This window comes from Mobula birostris, chromosome 20 (assembly GCF_030028105.1).
Source record: "Mobula birostris isolate sMobBir1 chromosome 20, sMobBir1.hap1, whole genome shotgun sequence".
NCBI lineage: Eukaryota > Metazoa > Chordata > Chondrichthyes > Myliobatiformes > Myliobatidae > Mobula > Mobula birostris.
The window spans coordinates 12,661,416-12,682,501 of record NC_092389.1 but is presented as its reverse complement, the minus strand read 5'-3'; the positions used below and the strand labels follow the sequence as shown (position 1 = coordinate 12,682,501).

At 42.1% G+C, this 21,086-nt stretch overlaps 1 protein-coding gene across 4 annotated transcripts in view; it reads right to left on the bottom strand.

Moving 5' to 3' along the window:
• treh (trehalase (brush-border membrane glycoprotein)) overlaps positions 1–21,086 on the bottom strand; it is a 47,720-nt gene that overhangs the window by 24,213 nt on the left and 2,421 nt on the right. For 2 of the 4 annotated variants that reach the window (XM_072238156.1, XM_072238158.1), the window contains exons 2-7: positions 20,219–20,307; positions 9,974–10,074; positions 7,380–7,527; positions 5,157–5,244; positions 3,798–3,898; positions 2,427–2,519 (exon numbers count right to left, since the gene is read on the bottom strand). In XM_072238156.1, coding sequence (XP_072094257.1) covers positions 2,427–2,519; positions 3,798–3,898; positions 5,157–5,244; positions 7,380–7,527; positions 9,974–10,074; positions 20,219–20,301 — 614 coding nt within the window. In that variant the 5' untranslated portion in view covers positions 20,302–20,307. Of the gene's footprint in view, positions 1–2,426; positions 2,520–3,797; positions 3,899–5,156; positions 5,245–7,379; positions 7,528–9,973; positions 10,075–20,218; positions 20,358–21,086 lie in introns of those variants that run through there. The other 2 variants (XM_072238155.1, XM_072238157.1) reach the window with 2 other exon arrangements.

The following is a 21,086-nucleotide window of genomic DNA, read 5'->3' as shown; positions in this document are numbered from 1 at the left end:
ATTTTACCGAGTGAAGTTTTGATCTTAACCCAGTTATCCGATGGATAATGCACGCAGAGTCCTCATCAGGGACCTTTTACCTCTCCTCACCTGCCTATCACTTACCCCTAGGTTCTCTCCTTCCCTTTTTCCTATGATCCACTCTCCTCACCTATAGGATTCCTTCTCCAGCTCTTCATCTTTCCTACTCATCTGGTTTCACCCATCACCTTCCAAGCAAGCCTCCTTCCCCTCCCACCTTTTTATTCTGGCATTTTCCCCCTTCCTTTTCAGTCCTGATGAAGGGTCTCAGCCCAAAACATTGACTGTTTATTCATTTCCATAGATGCTTTCTGACTTGCAGTTGCTCCAGCATTTCGTGTGTGTGTTGTTTGGCAACAATTAGTTTGCATTTATAATCGCATCTTTAACATAGTTAAATGTTCCAATGGGGTTGAATTTTGGGGGGGGGGGGGGGGAGAGAGAAAGGAGAGAGAGGGAGATCGTGGTGGTGGTGAATCAAAATCCGTAGCAAATGTTTTTGAACAATTTAGGAAATAAAAAGGTCAAATCAAACACAGAAAATGGATGGGAAAAAGTAGCTGAAATGAGATAAAGGTCAGGGACAGGAAAATCTCCCAGCTCCAAGGTGACGTGCATTTGTGGAGCACTTAGAAGTAAAAAGCAACTAGGCACTTTGCTGGAGTACAATCAATCAAAACCTAACAGAGTCAAAAGTAAGGAAAGAAATCAAATATTTGAGGTAGGTTACAAGGATCATCTTAAAAAGCTTTATGGAGGTAATTCTACGTAAAAGGTTGCCAAGAGTACAGCTGAAATTTGCACAAGATTAAAACTAGCAGATAGTAAAGAACTTTAAACTGGATAGTAAAGAACTAGATGGTAATAGAAATCTCAGAAGGCTGGAGGTGGTTACAGAACACTTGTTTGTAGAAAGATTCTACTCAAAAATCCACACTCATAACCGCTGGAGAAATAACTACACAAAAAAAACGCTGGTGAACGCAGCAGGCCAGGCAGCATCTCTAGGAAGAGGTACAGTCGACGTTTCGGTCCGAGACCCTTCGTCAGGACTAACTGAAAGAAGAGCTAGTAAGAGATTTGAAAGTGGGAGGGGGAGGGGGAGATCCAAAATGATAGGAGAAGACAGGAGGGGAGGGGTGGATCTAAGAGCTGGAGAGGGGAAAGGATTTATGGGACAGTTAGCCTGGGGAGAAAGAGAAGGGGGAGGGGAGCCCAGAGGGTAGAGAACAGGCAAGGAGTTATAGTGAGAGCGACAGAGGGCAAAGAAAAGAGAGAAAAAAGGGGGAAAATAAAAAATATATAAAAAATATTAAATAAACAAATAAGGGATGGGGTGTGAAGGGGCAGAGGGGCATTAACGGAAGTTAGAGAAGTCAATGTTCATGCCATCAGGTTGGAGGCTACCCAGACAGAATACAAGGTGTTGTTCCTCCAACCTGAGTGTGGCTTCATCTTTACAGTAGAGGAGGCCGTGGATAGACATATCAGAATGGGAATAGGATGTGAAATTAAAATGTGTGGCCACTGGGAGATCCTGCTTTCTCTGGCGGACAGAGCGCAGGTGTTCAGCGAAAACGATCTCCCAGTCTGCGTCGGGTCTCACTAATATACAGAAGGCCACATCAGGAGCAGTAGCGCACCTGGAAAAACTGTCTGGGGCCTGAATGGTAGTGAGGGAAGAAGTGCAAGGGCATGTGTAGCACTTGTTCCGCTTACAAGGATAAGTGCCAGGAGGGAGATCAGCGGGGAGGGATGGGGAGGGGGGAATGAATGGACAAGGGAGTCGCATAGGGAGCGATCCCTGTGGAAAGTGGGGGGGGTGGGGAAGGAGGAGAGGGGAGGGAAAGATGTGCTTGGTGGTGGGATCCCGTTGGGGGTGGCAGAAGTTACGGAGAATTATATGTTGGACCTGGAGGCTGGTGGGGTGGTAGGTGAGGACAAGGGGAACCCTATTTCTAGTGGGGTGGCAGGAGGATGGGGTGAGAGCAGATGTGCGTGAAATGGGGGAGATGCGTTTGAGAGCAGAGTTGATGGTGGAGGAAGGGAAGCCCCTTTCTTTAAAAAAAAAGGAAGACATCTCCTTTGTTTGTCCTGGAATGAAAATCTTCATCCTGAAAGCAGGTGCACAGATACAAAGGAACTGTGAGAAGGGGACGGCATTTTTGCAAGAGACAGGGTGGGAAGAGGAATAGTCCAGGTAACTGACAGAGTCTACTATAAGCCTACAGATAGTGCAACATGCACACTGCCCCTCACATTTTACCTGTGGACAAGATGCAATGTCAGTGATGGTTAATTGTGTTTGCCAATATCCTTCACTTCCATCCCACCTCTGAAGTTGCAAGATACAGGAGTATCCCTCTCCTGATAGTGCAACATGCACACTGCCCCTCATATTTTACCTGTGGATAAGATGCAGAAAGTTTTCAATCATTCCTTTAGCAGTTTTACTCATCTCGGAGATTAAAAGTCCTTTTATTATCCAGTAAGAATCCCTGAGGAGAAAAAATAATGTTCAGGACATCCAACACTATTTACACTCCCACACGAGACAGAATCGGGCCTGATGTTTCCAAACACACACAAGCTGCAGTACATAAACTCCCCAATCATGAGAGAATTACTGAGCCTGTCTACTTGCATGGATATTTCAGGAGAAACTTTGCACATTCCCACAACTGAACTTCTGCTCCAGCTCTGACAGAATTATTGCCATATTTGCCACAGATTGATGATTTTTTAACACAAGGCTATAATGGAACGGTTAGTATCATTAAGCAGTTTTAAGGATGGCAGGGTTGAGATACATCTCTACCAGAGGTGGTGTAAGGTGCTCCTTCCCTCTGCTAGCCTGTAGATTCCCCTTGGGCAAGGTGTAGCACCTGCTTAGCCCCCTGGGTCAGGGTCACGTGAAGTCATGGTTGCATGAGCAGCTGGTGCACATCACAAGCCCTGGTTATGCGACCACTGAACATTATTGATAATGGCTGGGGTCACCTGTCTTGTAACGACACTGCCCATAAGAGGACAATAGAAAACCACTTCTATCAAAAAAATTTGCCAAGAACAATCATGATCATGAGACATGGCACATAACAAATGAAGATAAGCAGTCACTCTGTGTTTTACACATTCCTTCTTTTGTATTGGTCTTCTGACATTTGAATCAAACATCACTTCAGCAGAGGCAATGTGAGCAGGTAGAAGAGCAACAGCAGATCCAGTGATAAGAATCCAACTCTATGGTAATCACCAATTTTGCATCTTTGTGTTAGCCCTGGCTGTTCCAAACAGGACTTTTCAGAATCCTACATGTATCATTTGATGGCAAATTAGTTCTAATGAAAAATAGGAGGTAAAATGAAATGCCTCAAAACAAATCTGGATGCCTATCTTCTTGTAGCATATCAGCTCCAGTGTCATGATGTTTAGCATCGGCAGGCAACCCAACCTTCCTCCTCACTATACAACACTCCACCCACCCATCCCTTACAAACGCACACCTTTGCAGCAGAATTCTCTGATATATAGAATAAAGATCAGAAAATCAAGCTAATGTTTGCATCCCTAAAATTACAGTTTCCAAGGTAATTGTGTCACACAGGGACATGGTGAGACTAAACTGAGCTGTGGCTTCTCCATCTGATGCCACAGAGACAAGAATGAGGAAGGTCTCTGAGAGGGAGGGGGAAAAAATTGTCACAGAATAAAGAAACACAGGGTATCCTGCAGAAATCCCCAAAATCAAAGTGAAAACGCCCATGAGTTCTTACCAGTAATAATATTCCCTGAAGCGACCACCTGGCACGACCACTGGATTGGGCACGTAAATCTGGGAATACAGCTCTGGATGTGACTGCACATCCACCTTAATCTGAAAGGATTGACAGTATACTCAAGTTCAGATGGAATGATATCTGCTCAGTCTAATAACAGATCTTACATCAGCCACATGATACAATTATGGCCCCAATTTATTCAAGATGACAGAATGGAAGTTGAACAGAAAATGCCCGTGAATCCGCTTCAGCATACAATAAGCCTGTTGCTGCTTCTTACCCAGGATTTCCACCCAATCACGAGTACCTCGATTATTTACTGCAAAAACATCAATCAGCCTTTTATACCATTAACCATCTTCATTTCTCAGTACTGTGAAGAATTTTCTCCTCACCCAAGCCTAAAGAGCCTACTTCCTATCTCAGGATAAACTCTAGAATGCAGAGCACCTCTTATCTACACTACCAATCCCTTATGTTCTAATAAGCTTCCTTCTCACTTCTCTCGATCACAGCTCGAAGCAGCTAACTTTATCCATTCCTCCCCTCTCGCTGTTGCAGGAGTGATATAGTGAGAGAGTGGGCCTGTTGAGGTGTTGTGTTGAACAGTAGTTTTTGATGGACTATAGATCGAGGTCTTCGGAGGCTTGCTATTGCTTGCATGGTGGGTGATGCTTTTTGCTGGAACAAGTGGGGAGGGGTTAATGCTTTTCTGCTGCTTGTGGGAGGGAGGTTTGGGGTTCTAATGTTTTGTCATTTATTCTTTGTATTTTTTCTCTTTTGTGGATGTCTACAAAGAGTAAGGATTCCAGGTTGCATACTGTATGCACTCTCTGACATTAAATTGAAGCATTGAACCACTGACAGAATTACCCCTTTGTACCAGTCAGCTGGATACTAGCAAGTATCTGATTTTGCTGGGTTCCAATTAATTTTAAAACTGTGTTTAGGTTCAGGCCATTATTTATCCAAATAGATGCCTAAATTATGCAATTCATTTTTAGAAGAATTGGGCTGTCTCACACACTGCATAAAGTTGCTGCCTAGATGTGCAAAATGCACAGATAATGGGCTAAATTCCTTTAATGTTACAAGACAACTGTTTCCAGGAACTGGAGTGAGGGGTGGGGTGGGAAGTTGATTTCTAGAGTTTGGAGGCAGGAGGAAACTCAGGAGTTTATACGTCACATGAAGGATGTATGATGTTCCTTCAATATGCATGGGAGCAATGGCGCTTGAATGCTTCTTGTACCAATGACTGTTGGATCACACTGTTGGATGTCTTTTTCTTTTCCTCTATAGTCTGTTCAGAGAGAAACCCACAAACAGGCTGTAAATACAACTCCATGTTACCTTTCTCCCAAGAGATTTCCATAAAGCGTGCAGTTCTGTAGCCCAAATTTGCAGATTCTCATCAGAAATCCTCTGGAGGACTTGCGGCCTGCAAGAGTGAGTTTTTAAAGTGTGGGACTCATGACCTACATTTACAACCAGAATTTCTCTCAGCCTTCTCTCATGTTCATTTACAAGGCTTCAGGGCCCTTTTATCATTTATTGAATTGCTTTCCCCAAGTTTGGATCCTAGACTTATAGAATTGGAGTTTGAAGAGAGGAAAGAAAGTCAAAGTCAAAGCCACAGAATACATTTAGCAAGCAAGAGTGAGAATTTTAAAACCTATATGGCACTAATATAAACTAATGAGCACAAGGATACCAATGTATAGATTGACAAATAGCTTTATTCCTGCATTTTATCTTTTTCATTCCTTTGAATATCTATTCCAGTTGTTACCCCAGAACCATCAAGCTCCTGAAGCACAGTGGATAACTTCACTCACCACAACTAAACCTACAATCTACAGAGTCACTTTCAAGAACTCTTTCCAACTCACGTTTCCAATGTTATTTTCATTTCAAAGGTTCATTTATTATCAAAGTATGTATGGCATATACAGTTCTGAGATTCATCTTCTCCAGATAGCCACAAAACAAAGAAAACCATGGACGTCAGTTCAAACAGAAATAGCAAACCCACATTGTACACTGGTTGTTTGTCAGTCTTTGTCTGTTCATGTATAGTCTTTTGTAAAATTCTATTCTATTTGTTTCCTGTAAATGCCTGCAAGAAAATGAATCTCAAGGTAATGTATGGTAACTTCGATAATGAATTTACTTTGAACTTTATAGCAGTGAGCCACATCTTATTACAGGCCAGTACAAAGCTAACCATGATTGCCAAGTGGCAGTATAACACATCTGGGTAGAAGTCCATGTGCCAGTTCATTTTGGTGACCTTTGTTCCTCAGAGTACAACAGTCACAGTTTCTTACAGTTCACTGATATATTTTTTATAAACTGATTTCATATCAGACTCCTGAGCAGGGTACAGATTTATAGGGTCTTATCACATTCCAAAAAAATTTAAATACTTCATGTTATTCCAATAGATTGCAAATTAAGCAGAAGCAAATGGCATTTTGAACCCATGAGGATCCCACAGACATTGGGGAGAACACGTCAATTTTTTTTTGTAACAATTCTGTTCTTAACGTCAGCTGAACAGACCGCCATGACTTCAAACAAACCACAGCATTGCTGGCCATTTCAACTGCAAGTAAATAATTCCTTGCTGTTATTTTGAAGAGCAGAGAAGTTTCTCAACGATTTGGTCAACGTTTACCCTTCACTACATCAAAACAGCCATGTGTTCATGGAATTTTGCTGATCACATGCCATAGTCACTACAATTCAAAAACACTATATGTTTAAGTAGTTGCAAAGTGCAGAGAAAATGCACTGTAGTTACAAATTTATTTAACATCTGAACTAAAGGATTGCACATTCATCAGTCCAGCAATCCTTTACTACATTATGTTGAACGTGTATCTACAAAGTTTGTAGATTATCTGGAATCAATATTAAATTAACTTTGGGTAACTCATTGTTCTTCTGTATCAGAACTGCTACTTCTGTAATCATCATTTTGGCTCCGTATTTCTTTTGCCACCAGTTTGGCCTGCTGGGAATATGCCACAATCCTTCTAGTAACACGGAGAAAGGAGGACAATCTGATTACTACATTCACTTATTTGGTCTCATCCAGATCTATACCTTTAGTTTGACCCATCCCTTCCCTCCCTATCCTCCCCCCACCCCACAACCGAGAACCAATTTTTCTCCTTTTCACATTTCTGATGGAGATTCAGACCCGAAACATTAACTGCTTCCTTTTTCATGGTTCTACCCAACCTAAATGTTTCCAGCATTTCCTATTTTTATGTCAGACTTCCAGCATCTGTAGCTGTTCTGATTTTCATGTGCTGTGTTAGGATTCAAGTTAAAACTTCTGACCCATAAGAAAGAGAAATGCTACCAGTTGAGACAAATGGGTCTTAAAAGAACATAATGAGCCATTTTTAAGAATTCAATCTGATGGACAAAACTGGGCATGTTAGGATATAGAAATAGGATATTTGGCCCTCATTCCTGCTTCATCATTTACCATTTGTGTTACCCAATGATACAGCTGTAATACTGAGCCAGGAAGAAAGAATTACTGTACTGCTTTGTACCCACTTGTCTCTCCAGTCATCCGGTATCCATTTCTCAAACTCCTGTCCAGGAGCTTCAAAGTATTCTTGGATAAAATTGCTCAGCTGCTGCTTTGTTGGCTTCCCGACAGGGGAGGCAGTAGTAAGGTTTTGGAAAGCTTCCCAAACGATGTCTTAAAATTTTCAATGAGGAAAGAGAGAAAAAACGACACAAATTACATTCAAATTTTTAAAAACTGAATTATTAATTCTGTGGGTCTGACCTGAGTGAAATATTAGTGTGCAAAACATTATTACAACAGGTAGATGCTAATTAGTGTTATATAGAAATGCAGACTTGCAACACAAATATATTAGCTTCACAAGTAATCTACAATGAATGCTTATGCTCTGCATTTACAAACCTCCTCACACTATAACCTTAACTTAGTGTTACTTATCAATATTAACTTATCAATGTATTACTTCCTTTTTCATTTTTAATATAGCTTCCTATTAAATGGTAGCGGCATGGTAACATAGTGGTTAGCACGACGCTTTACAGTACCAGCAACCCGGGTTCAATTCTTGCTGCTCTCTGTAAGTTCTCCCCGTGACCGCATGGGTTTCTTCCGAGTGCTCCAGTTTCCTCCCACAGTCCAAAGACCTACCGGTTGGTAGGCTAATTGGTCATTGTAAATTGTCCCTATGATTAGGCTAGGGTTAAATTAACTGGCTGCTGGGCGCAGCCTATTCTGCGCTGTATCTAAATAAACAAATAATGCATACAATATGTCTGGTGTGTTACTCAGTCACACTGACAAGTAGGCTATAATTTCCATGTGTGGACCTGTGCTCAGACAGCCAATACAAAAGCAAAGGCTGCAAGTGGACTTGGTCCTTGGGTGAAAAGTGCTCATTATCTAATCGAGAAAGCACAAATGGAATTGGATTTGCATTGAATACCTTCCACACACAAACTGTTCTTATAATCACTTAGGAATTGTCACGGGCAAGGTTTGGAAGCACACTAGGCAAAACTTTGAGCAGAACAATTTATATTAAATGTCTTTTAGTAATGAACATCGCAATGCTGGATGACTGACCGCACCAAGGCAACAAGACAGTGGGAAGAGTAGCCCAGTATCAGCCTTAGAACTTTTGCTATGACAAACTTCCTACACAAGTCTTTTATAACAACTTCCACATTTTGATTTAGTAAATTAAAGTTGAGTTTTTGGTAGGAAATGCTAATACTTCATCAGTTAGAGAATGAAGGCTGCTGTAAGGAGCTTGCAGTCATCTCTAAAACTACACTAGCACAAGTCCTCAGATCTGAACTACAAAGTAGACAAAACCTTCCAGGCTTCCAAAGGAAAAAATATTTTTGTACATTTTTCCAAGGATAATTGCTTCTCAGTGAAAATATTTTTCAAGTAGATCATTTTGCAAAAATTAGTCTTCATTCCCACTTGTTTATACCTCTCCATGGATGCTGCCTGACCTGCTGTGCTCCTCCAGCATTTTGAGAGAGCTGGAGAGCACAGGACACTTGTGAACAACAGGAATTCTGCAGATGCTGGAAATTCAAGCAACACACATCAAAGTTGCTGGTGAATGCAGCAGGCCAGGCAGCATCTGTAGGAAGAGGTACAGTCTCTTACTAACTCTTCCTTCAGTTAGTCCTGACGAAGGGTCTCGGCCTGAAACGTCGACTGTACCTCTTCCTAGAGATGCTGCCTGGCCTGCTGCGTTCACCAGCAACTTTGATGCAGGACACTTGTGAGTTGGTTTTACAAAAGTTTCTAACTGCTCAAGCACTGGACAATGATGGTAAAGAAAACCAAACCATGTAAAAAGGGATCAGGTGTTTGTTTAACAATTTCAGATGGAAAAATAGAAAAACAATTAATATTTTTGAAAAAGATAACATATTGATATTCAAAAGGACCACGTTGCAGGAATTCTACATGTAGCCTCTACATGTAGCCTCAAAAGCAATAAGGCAAAAGGTACTGTCAGCCTTAATTATGCAAAAATTGGAACACAAAAATAAACAATTCTTAATATAATTAATGCACATTGAGAAAGCATAGCACTTTTAGTTTTAGCACTATTCTCCGGGAAAGGAAAATGATTGCTTTATAGGAGGCAAAGATTGGCTTGATGAATTGATTTCTGAGTTGAGGGGATTATTCAGTGAATAGAAATAAAGTATCTTGCATTCCCTTGACATCAGACTCACTGAGACAAGCTTCAAGAGGATTTACAAGGTAAATACTTTCATGGCGAGTCAAGAGCTAAAAATTGAACAAAGTGTAGCCCCTTTAAAAAGCTGAGACAGGGAGATCACTGAGTGAAATTCCCTTTCCCGGGAGATAGGGGCAAGGACTCCTCAGTTGTTAAATGTAATGGAGATAGGGATCTTTAAATATGAAAAGGGAAGCAATTTCAGCTATTTTCTTGCCTAGCAGCAGAGTACTTTAAGGATAATGACTACTCCTGCTATTTATCAAGTAGGGAACTGAATTCATTATGTAAATTCTATTTGAAAGTTGCAACTTGATGGAATTTGTACTTGCAGATTTCATTAGAAACTGTCAGAGGAAACACAAAGCTACAAAAAGTGGTGACTTCTACCTGGATTCTTCTTCAACTTCATATCCACAAAATACTTGTCGTCATTGAAAATTTTGGCCATCTGCACTTGTTCCAGAAGCTCTCCAGTACAATAGATATGGCTTAAGGAAAAACAACAAGAAACTGCAGAAATCATTGGTATTCCAGAGCTTATTCTCAAAACAAAATCAAGTTATATCCTACAGTAGGTACACCTGTTCGTACATCATAAATAACTGCATTCAATGACTCTCAAGGCCATTTTAAATTTGTCCAAAATCCCATCTGCCAATGCAAAAATTGAAATTAAGACCATTTAACCATCAGTTAAAGCCACTGCTGTAAAATTTCTGCTCAGTCACTTGGCCCACAGAAAGATGAATCAGCTTACAAAACAAAGGTGTGGCTACATTTGGATACCTTGCTTAATGCACTAGAGGCTCAATCAATCTGACTACCTGTACAGATGTACAATTTACCCAATCGTGGACATAATCCCATCAACATTGCTTTTTCCAGAGTTTGTGTTACCTCTCCTACTACATTCATGATCATCGTTATTGTGCTGTGTGGCAATCATTGTCTCGTGACCATGAATGTTCTTGGCAAATTTTTGTGCAGTGGTGGTTTGCCATTGCCTTCTTCCGGGCAGTGTCTTACAAGATGGGTGACCCCAGCCATTATCAACACTCCTCAGAGATTGTCTGCCTGGTGTCAGTGGTCACATAACCAGGACTTGTGATCTGCACCACCTGCTCCCATGGCTTCACATGATCCTGATAAGGTGCTATGCCTTGCCCAAGGGTGACCTGTCAGCTAGCAAAGGGAAGGAGCGCCTTACACCTCTTTTGGTAGAGACGGATCTCCACCCCACCACCCACAGACAGTACTATTTATTCTCACTGATAAAGCTCAAATGATGATTAGCTCAAGCATGAAATTTCAAACATTTGTCATCTCACAGCTGCTGAATTAAGCTCCTACTTGTTGATTCTATTCAAACCAGGCTGCACCAGTGTTTCTTTTTGAGCCTTGGTCTACAGGTGGCATGGTGGTATCCACACCCAGACTTTGGAACAAGACATCCTGGGTTTGAATCCAGCTGGCTCCCTGTCCGCTTTCCTTTCTTGTTAGTGTCAAGCTAGCAACTCTGCCTCGTAAAACAGACAAACGCTAAAGAAATGGCCAGGTTGCCCCCACCCCTGATGCGCCAAACAAAGCACAAGGAGGAACTTTACCTTTTAACCTACAGGTTATCAGATGCTGACATCACATAACACAGTATTCATATCCTTAAGCAAATCCCAACCTGAATGATTGGCTACATTGTTTTCAATGTCTAAATATCAACTCAAATGTATGGCACTAACAAAAGACTACAAAATTAGAGAATTAGATGAAACCCCAACACCATTCCTATGGCAGGTATTCAGTAAGAAATTGGCACCATAGTAGCATAGATGGGCAGCATGCCAGCATAGTGGTGGCATAATGCATGGCAGCACCAGTGTTCGGAATATTGGGATTCAATTCTGGTCTCTGCCTGTGAGGAGATTGTACTTTCTTCCCATGTGGGATTCCTCCCACATTCAAATAGATAAATTAAGACATACATGTTAGAAAGTTGTGGACATGCTATTTTGGCACCAAAAGCAAGGCAACACTTGCGGACTGGCTCTAACATATTGCAAAAGATGATGCAAACGATAACCACATTTCACTGCGTGCTTTGAAGTTTCAATGTACATGTGACAAATAAAGCTAACCTTTAAATTCACAAGTTTGTGATTATTCTATGAAACAGTTCAGTTGGTTCAAATTCAAATCATAGCTTGCTTGCTCCTGATCTGTTTTAGAAGTGCACACACAGAAAAGACCAAATTTCAGAAATAATAACCCTTCTAATTTTTCTTTTGAAGATGTATGCAGGGGTTAAAAAAAAAAATCAGTAATTGCCTTAATAGTATAACGGCAAAAATACAATAATCTATTATTGATTATTTGATTTGGCATTTGGATAACAAGGTTTCCTAAGCTCCTATCTGACTCACTAGATCTCTGACTCTTGTACCCCTTATGCCATTCACTAAGAAATTATATTGCTGCGTAAATGTCTAAAAAGTGAACTGAACAAGTGTGCCAGCATTACATCAAAGTCACAAATTTGCTGAATTAGAGTTTTTATTATAATTATATATACAGTATATCACGCAAAGTGGATAAAAGAGCAAACTGATGTAACTGTACCAAGACAATTCGCTGTCCTAATCCAGAGTTGTGAAGATGTAGGAACAGGATGCAAATGGGAAAAGAAAGGGCAGACAGAGAGTAATACAAAAAGTGTTAAATTGTTAATTTTGGCGAGCAACATAAATAGACGTCTGGATTAAACACAGGAGATTCTACAGATGCTAAAAATCCAGAGCAACACGCACAAAATGCTGGAGGAACTGAGCACATCAAGCAACATCTATGGAAATGAATACACAGTTGAAGTTCCGGGCCGAGACCCTTCATCAGGTCTGGAAAGGAAGGGGCAGGGAGGGGTAGGAGAACTAGCTAGAAGGAGATAGAGGAAGCTAGGTGGGTGGGAAAGGTAAAAGGCTGGAGGAGGAGGATAGGAGAAGAGAGTGGACCATGGGAGAACGGGAAGGAAGGACACCAGGGGGAGGTGATGGGCTGGTGAGAAGAGTTAAGAGGTCAGAGTGGGGAAAAGAAAAAGGGGTAGTATTTTTTTTTAAAACCGCAAGGAGAAATTGATATTCATGCCATCAGATTGGAGGCTACCTAGACAGAATATGTTGCTCCTCCCCCTGAGAGTGGCCTCATTATGGCAAGAGTGACGAAAGAGGAGGTCATGAACTGACATGTTGGAATGGGAACGGGGACAGGAAGCAAAGTGTTTGGCCACCAGGAAATACCACTTCAGGTGGATGGCACAGAGGTGCTCAGTGTTCCCCCAATTTACGACAGGTCTCAACAATGTAGAGGAGATCATATTGGGAGTACTGGATACAGTAGATGTCCCCAACAGATTCACAGGTGAAGTGTTGCCTCACTTGGAAGGACTGTTTGGGGCCTTGAATGGAGGTGAACGGGCAAGTGTAGAATTTCTGTCACTTGCAGGGATAAATGCCGGGTAGGAGATTAGTGGGGAGGGACAAATGGACAAGGGAACCACAGAGGGAGTGATGCCTGCGGAAAGTGGAGAGTTGGAAGGGTAAAGATATGCTTGATAGTAGGATCCCGCTGAAGATGATGGAAGTTGCGAAGAATGATGTGTTGAATGCAGAGGTTCATGGGGTGGTAGGCGAGGATGACGGGAACTCTACCTGTTAAAGCAGCAGGAAAATGAGGTGAACACAGATGTGCAGGAAGTGGAGATGCGGGTGAGGGCAGCATCAATGATGGAGTAAGTGAAACCCCATTCTTTGAAGGAGGAAGACATCTCTGGATAGGAAAACCTTATCTTGGGAACAGATGCAGTGGAGACGAAGGAACTGACAAAAAAATGAGAGATTAGTTTTTTTTTTTAAAAACAGGAAACAGGGTGGGAAGAGGTATAGTCCAGATAGCCACGGGAATCAGTAGGATTACAAAAGATGTTGGTTGACAGTTTGTCAACACAGAGAGATCAAGAAAGAGGAGGGAGATGAAATTGATGAGCTCAACATGGGTGCATAAAGCAACATCAATGCAATTGCCAATGTAGCAGGAGGAGAGTTGGGGAACATTATCGGGGAAGGCTTGGAACGTGGACTGTTCTACGGAGCCAGCAAAAAGGCAGGCATTGCTGGGGCCCATGTGGGTGCCCATGCCTACCTATCCCTTGGGTTTGGAGAAAGTGGGAGAGGCGAAGGAGAAACTTTTGAGGACGAGGACCAGTTGTGCCAGGCCGAAGAGGGCGGTGGTGGTGGAGGGGAATTAGCTGGTTCTTTTATTCAGAAAGAAACAGCTTGTTGGGGGACAGAAGTGTATTGGGACTGGACATCCCTTGTGAAAATGAGGCATTCAGGGCCAGAAGACTGAAAGTTTGAGGAGATTGAGAGCATGGAAAGTATCACTGATTTCGGTGGGAAGGGTGAATAGTAATAGAACTAAGGGACATGATCATTACAGACATTATTTGAAGGGCCTGAACCAGGTTCTAATTGAATTTTTAAAAAGTATTGCGGATACTGGAAATCTGCACTAGGGAAATGCTGGAAAGCTCAGGTCAGGAAATATCTGTGGAAACAGAAACAGTCAATGACTCAGGCTAAAGAAGTTTTGTCAGAATTAATTAAAAAAAAGTTGTAGAGAGGGTGAGGGAATGATGGATAAAGATAAATATCATTGACGTGGTCCCTATGGTGCTATGCAGTTGTTGAAGTCATTTAATTAATGGATTGAATGAGTTGAAAAGGGTGTGGAAGAGCTGCAAAATGCAGGTTAGAACTACAGAAAATCAGCCATATGAAATGGTGCTAGTGCAGAGAGAAGAAGAGGTATGTTATAAATGAATTTAGCAGGGGTAATATTGTCACTGTTATGGCAGAACAGCTAACTCTGAACTAATAAAAAGTGAGTTACCCCAGGACAACACGGTAGTAGTTCACATAATGCTATTACAACACCAGTGACCAGTTTTCAATTCTGCCGCTGTCTGTCAGGAGTTTTGTATGTTCACCTGGTGATCACATGAATCTCTTCTGGGAGCTCTGGTTTCCTCCCACACTCTAAATACATGCGACCAATGAACTTAATAACCCACGCGTGTGTAATAGAGCAGTGCGGACTCGTTGGGCCAGAAGGGCCTGTTACCGAGCCTGAAACTTGACCCGATAGAAAATGCAGTTCCTCAAGTTGACATTAGGCTTCATGAGAGAGTAACTTTCCCATTTAACCAGCTGCCCTTTTACCCCTTTCCATCTTCCAGGGATTCAAATGGTATTTTTAGGTGAAGCAGTAATTCATTTGCACTTGCTCCAATCTACTGTATTGTATTCAGTGTTTACAATGCCATTTCCTCACCCTGGAGAAGCCACATTCAGACTGGGTGACTCTATAGAGCACTTGCATTCAATCTGCAGGCCCAGTCGAGTTTCTAGTTGGTTATCACACTGCTGCACAAATCTGGATTTGACTAATCTGCAACTTCCTACATTGCTCTGACAAGACTCACTATAATTCCATTTGCTCTCTGGCCACATGACAGAATGCTGGGCTTAATCAAACAAATTCAGATTCATGTACACATCATGGGTCACAATTAACCAGTTATGGTCTAGGTTCTGTAGTATTAATCTATTTCTAGTTTCCAAAATGAATGTTGCTCATGGACTGTTTGTCCCACTTCCATCAGAGAAGAGGCTATGTAGCATCCACGCCAGGACCACCAGACTCAAAAAAAAAGTTACTTTCCCCAAGCAGTAAGGCTGATCAACACCTCCACCCACTAACCTACATCTCCATGTCCCCAACCACCAGCACTTTATCATTTCCTGTCAGTCACCTTGTGTACAGACACTCCTGTGTCCACCATTTATGGACATACAATCAATGTATACACCAGTTATCTTATATATTTTTATCTGTGGACATACAATGTATACGAGTTATCATATGCATTTATATTTATTGTTTTTTAAAAAATAGAAACAGAAACCTACAGTACAATACAGGCCTTTTGGCCCACAATGCTGTTGCAAACACGTACTTACTTTAGAAATTACCTAGGGTTACCCATAGCCCTCTATTTTTCTAAGCTCTGCGTATCCATCCAGGAGTCTCTTAAAGGACCCTATCGTATCCACGTCCACCACAGTCATTGGCAGCCCATTCCACACACTCACCACTCTGCATTAAAAACTTATCCCTGACATCTCCTCTGTCCCTACTTCCAATCACCTTAAAACTGTGCCCTCTCATGTTAGCCATTTCAGCCCTGAGAAAAAGCCTCTGCCTATCCACACGATCAATGCCTCTCATCTTATACACCTCTATCAGGTCACCTCTCATCTTCTGTCACTCCAAGGAGAAAAGGCCAAGTTCACTCAACCTATTCTCATAAGGCATGCTTCCCAATCCAGGAAACATCCTTGTAAGTCTCCTCTGCACCCTTTCTATGGTTTCCACATACCTTCCTGTAGTGAGGCAACCAGTACTGAGCACAGTACTCCAAGTGGGGTCTGACCAGGGTCCTATATAGCTTCAACATTACCTCTTGGCTCTTAAACTCAATCCCACGGTTGAAGGCATGAAGGCCAATGCACGATACACCTTCTTAACCACACATTCAACCTGCGCAGCAGCTTTGAGTGTCCCATGGACTCAGACCCCAAGATCCCTCTGATCCTCCACACAGCCAGGAGTCTTACCATTAATACTATATTCTGACATCATATTTGACCTACCAAAATGAACCACCTCACAATTATCTGGGTTGAATTCCATCTGCCACTTCTCAGCCCAGTTTTGCATCCTATCAATGTCCCGCTGTAACCTCTGACAGTCCTCCACACTATCCACAACACCCCCAACCTTTGTGTCATCAGCAAACTTACTAACCCATCCCTCCACTTCTCCATCCAGGTCATTTATAGAGAAGGGGTCCCAGAACAGATCCCCGAGGCACACCACTGGTCACTAACCTCCATGCAGAATATGACCTGTCTACAGCCACTCTTCGCCTTCTGTGGGAAAGCCAGTTCTGGATCCACAAAGCAAGGTCCCCATGGATCCCATGCCTCCTTACTTTCTCAATAACCCTTGTATGGGGTACCTTATCAAATGCTTTGCTGAAATCCATATACACTACATCTATTGCTCTACCTTCAATGTGTTTAGTCACATCCTCAAACAATTCAATCAGGCTCGTAAGGCACAACCTGCCTTTGACAAAGCCATGCTGACTATTCCTAATCATATTATACCTCTCCAAATGTTCATAAATCCTGCCTCTCAGGATCTTCTCCATTAACTTACCAACCACTGAAGTAAGACTCACTGGTCTATAATTTCCTGGGCCATCTCTACTCCCTTCCTTGAATAAGGGAACAACATCTGCAACCCTCCAATCCTCCGCAACCTCTCCTGTCCCCATTGATAATGCAAAGATCATTGCCAGAGGCTCAGCAATCTCCTCCCTTGCCTCCCACAGTAGCCTGGGGTACATCTCATCCGGACCCGGCAACTTATCCAACTTGATGCTTTCCAAAATTTCCAGCACAGCCTCTTTCTCAATGTCTATACGCTCAAGTTTTTCAGTCCGCTGTAAGTCATCCCTACAATCGCCAAGATCCTTTTCCATAGTGAATACTGAAGCAAAGTATTCATTAAGTATCTCCACTACTTCCTCCAGTTTCATACACACTTTCCCACTGTCACACTTGATTAGTCCTATTCTCTCATGTCTTATCCTCCTGCTCTTCACATACTTGTAGAATGTCTTGGGGTTTTCCTTAATCCTGCTTGCCAAGGCCTTCTCATGGCCCCTTCTGGCTCTCCCGATTTCATTCTTAAGCTCCTCCCTGCTAGCCTTCTAATCTTCGAGATTTCTATCATTACCTAGTTTTTTTTTGAACCTTTCATAAGCTTTTCTTCTTGACTAGATTTACAACAACCTTTGTACACCTTGGTTCCTGCACCCTACCATCCTTTCCCTGTCTCATTGGAACGTACCTATGCACAAATATCCTCTGAACATTTGCCACATTTCTGCCTTACATTTCTCTAAGAACATCTGCTCCCAATGTATACTTCCAAGTTCCTGCCTGATAGCTTCATATTTCCTCTTACTCCAATTAAATATTTCCTCTTTCCCTAACTTGTCTGTTCCTATCCCTCTCCAATGCTATGGTAAAGGAGATAGAATTGTGATCACTATCTCCAAAATGCTCTCCCACTGCTCTCAGGTTCATTTCCCAGTACCAGATCAAGTACAGCCTCTCCTCTTGTAGGCTTATCTACATATTGTGACAGGAAACCTTCCTGAACACGCCTAACAAACTTCAACCCATCTAAACCCCTTGCTCTCGGTAGATGCCAATCAATATTGGGGAAATTAAAATCTCCCACGATGACAACCCTATTAATATCCCTATTAATCTGGGCTGTACCTTCCAAATATCTGGACCTGCCTCTCGGTTTTTTTTTGCACTACCTTACTTTCCATTTTTCTATTTTCTACTTATGATTTATAATTTAAATTTTTAATATTTACTATCGATTTGTAATCCAGGGAGCAGGAAGCACAGAATCAAATAACTCTGTGATGATTGTACGTTCTAGTATCAATTGTTTGGCGACAATAAAGTATATTGTATCTTCCCAGAATTTGTCTCCCTACCTGCTCCTTGATGTCCGTTACAAAGAAACACCCAGTATTGACCCTTTCCTGTTTCCAACTTCCACCCACAGAGACTCAGTAGACAATTCCTCCATGACTTCCTCCTTTTCTGCAGCCGTGACACTATCTCTGATCAGCAGTGCCACGCCCCCACCTCTTTTGCCTCCTTCCCTGTCCTTTCTAAAACATCTAAAGCCTGGCACTCCAAGTAACCATTCCTGCCCCTGAGCCATCCATGTCTCTGTAATGGACACAACATTATAGCTCCAAGTACTGATCTACGCTGGAAGCTCAGCTCATCCGCTTTGTTCATGATACTCCTTGCATTAAAATAGACACATCTCAAACCATCAGTCTGAGTGCATCCCTTCTCTATCACCTGCCTATCCTCCCTCTCACACTGTCTACAAGCTTTCTCTATTTGTGAGGCAACTGCTCCTTCCTCTGTCTTTTCATATCGGTTCCCACCCCCCAGTGATTCTAGTTTAAACTCTCCCCAACAGCCTGAGCAAACCTCCCTGCCAGGATATTGGTCCCCCTCAGATTCAGTGCAATCTATCCTTTTTGTACAGGTCACACCTGCCCCAAAAGAGATCCCAATGATCTAGAAATTTGAATCCCTGCCCCCTGCTCCAATCCCTCAGCCACGCATTTATCCTCCACCTCATTCTATTCCTATGCTCACTGTTGCATGGCACAGGCAGTAATCCCGAGATTACTACCTTTGAGGTCCTGCTTCTCAACTTCCTTGTAGTCTGTTTTCAGAACCTCCTCCCTTTTCCTGCCTATATCGTTGGTACCAATATGTACCATAACCTCTGGCTGTTCTCCATCCCACTTCAGGATATCGTGGACACAATCAGAACATCATGGACACAATCAGAAACGTCCCAGACCCTGGCACCTGGGAGGCAAATTACCATCCACGTTTCTTTCCTGTGTCCACAGAATTGCCTGTCTAACCCCGTAACTATAGAGTCCCCTATCACTGCTGCCATCCCTCTTCCTTTCCTTACTATTTTTTGAAAGGAAGTAAATATTTCATGAAACACGATTCTAGTTTACCCTTACCCTTTCCACCCAACACCTCCATACTTCTCTTTTCATCCTCCTTGTCCCACCCACCTACCTTCCTCCTCAGCTGGTTTCACCCATCACCTTCCAGTGTGTACTCCTTCCCCTCCCCCACCTTATTCTGGCTCCTTCCCCCTTCCTATCTAGTCCTAATAAAAGGTCTCGACCCAAAACATCGACTGTTTATTCCTTCTCCAGAGATGCTCCCTGACCTGCTGAGTTCCTGCAGCAGTTTGTGTTTCTCTGGATTTCCAGCATCCGCACAATCTATTGTGTTCTAGTTTAAAAGAAGTCATTACTTTGTGATTAACTTTGAAGAATGCTACACAATATAAAAAGACTCAAGTACCTGGGTTCCGGTAAAAATGCAATTTCAGGCACGCTGCAGAAAGATCCTACTCTGCACAAAGCCTTACTACTCAGCTGGAGGTCAAGAAGCATTGAAACATTCATTAAATTAACACCTCTGATACAAACAAAGGCACAGGGAAATGGTTGAATAAACAAAACGATGTGTTTTGATAGCGGGAGGGGGCGCATAGGTGCTCCAGCAGAACAGTCTCAGACTTTCAGGGCTGTTCTGATCAATCGTACTGCACAATAAAGCTTCTCTCTGCTACTCTATCTACACTTTGCCTCTGCAGTTATCAGGTAGGGAACAAAGATGAATTTCTTCATATTATATATACCTAATGTGCTGAGAATATCAAATCTAGTTAAAGAAGGATATAGAGTTAAAGAAACCACTAACAACAGGGCGAGGCTCAAGGAGGCATATGGTCTATCATTAAAATCTACTGAGACGGCTTTGAACTGCATCTTACATATCAACTACATTAATAGGCAAAAATTAAAATGCCTACCTGTCACAAGGAGGAAACTCTATGCATCCACTTTCACATAATAAAATAGTTGCCACCAGTAAACACCAAGACTTCAGAGCCATAATTAACTGAGATAGGAAATGAGTCCAAGTTATTTCAATGAAAAACAGGAAATGAAGGTTAATCAAAGTTCAAAGTTCCAAATAATAGCCTCTACTTTATTTTCCTCTGCTTTGTTTTGAAGTTAAAGTGTACTAGTGCTGCTTAATAGAGACTCTGTTTTGTGGAACTTGTCTGACTTGTTACAAAATCAGTATGACAGGAACACAAAGTCTAAAGAGCCAATTGAACATTAACACTTGAGTTATCGGATCAAAAAGCATTGTGTGGAGTTCAGGGATAAATTGCAGCTGTATCAGAAACAGGACAGATTTCAAAGGTGGTTTTGTACTTGGCCCCCCTCCTTAGGATACACTTCGTAAATCAGGCAATAATCCAAAGCAGCACCACCATAAGAATTTAGAGGAATTGCAGGATGGATGTGGCATGGATTCTACAATGACCCCTTGACTCAAGTGATTGAATTGACTTTATTTCTTCCACCCTTCACATAAGAGTAAAAATCTTTACGCTACATCTCCATCTAAATGAGCAATCATAGTCCCAAATCAGCGTGAGCTAATCAGTCTGATGGCCTGGTGGAAGAAGTCGTCTCGGAGCCTGTTCGTCCTGGCTTTTATGCTGCGGTACAGTTTCCCGGATGGTAGCAGCTTGAATAGATTGTGGTTGGGGTGACTCAGGTCCCCAATGATGGGACAATAGTGTTGGCAACCATGTTGTTTTGACTTGCCCAAATAAAAACCAAAAAAAAAATGAAGGCATGCATGAATGATGCTGGATCCTATAA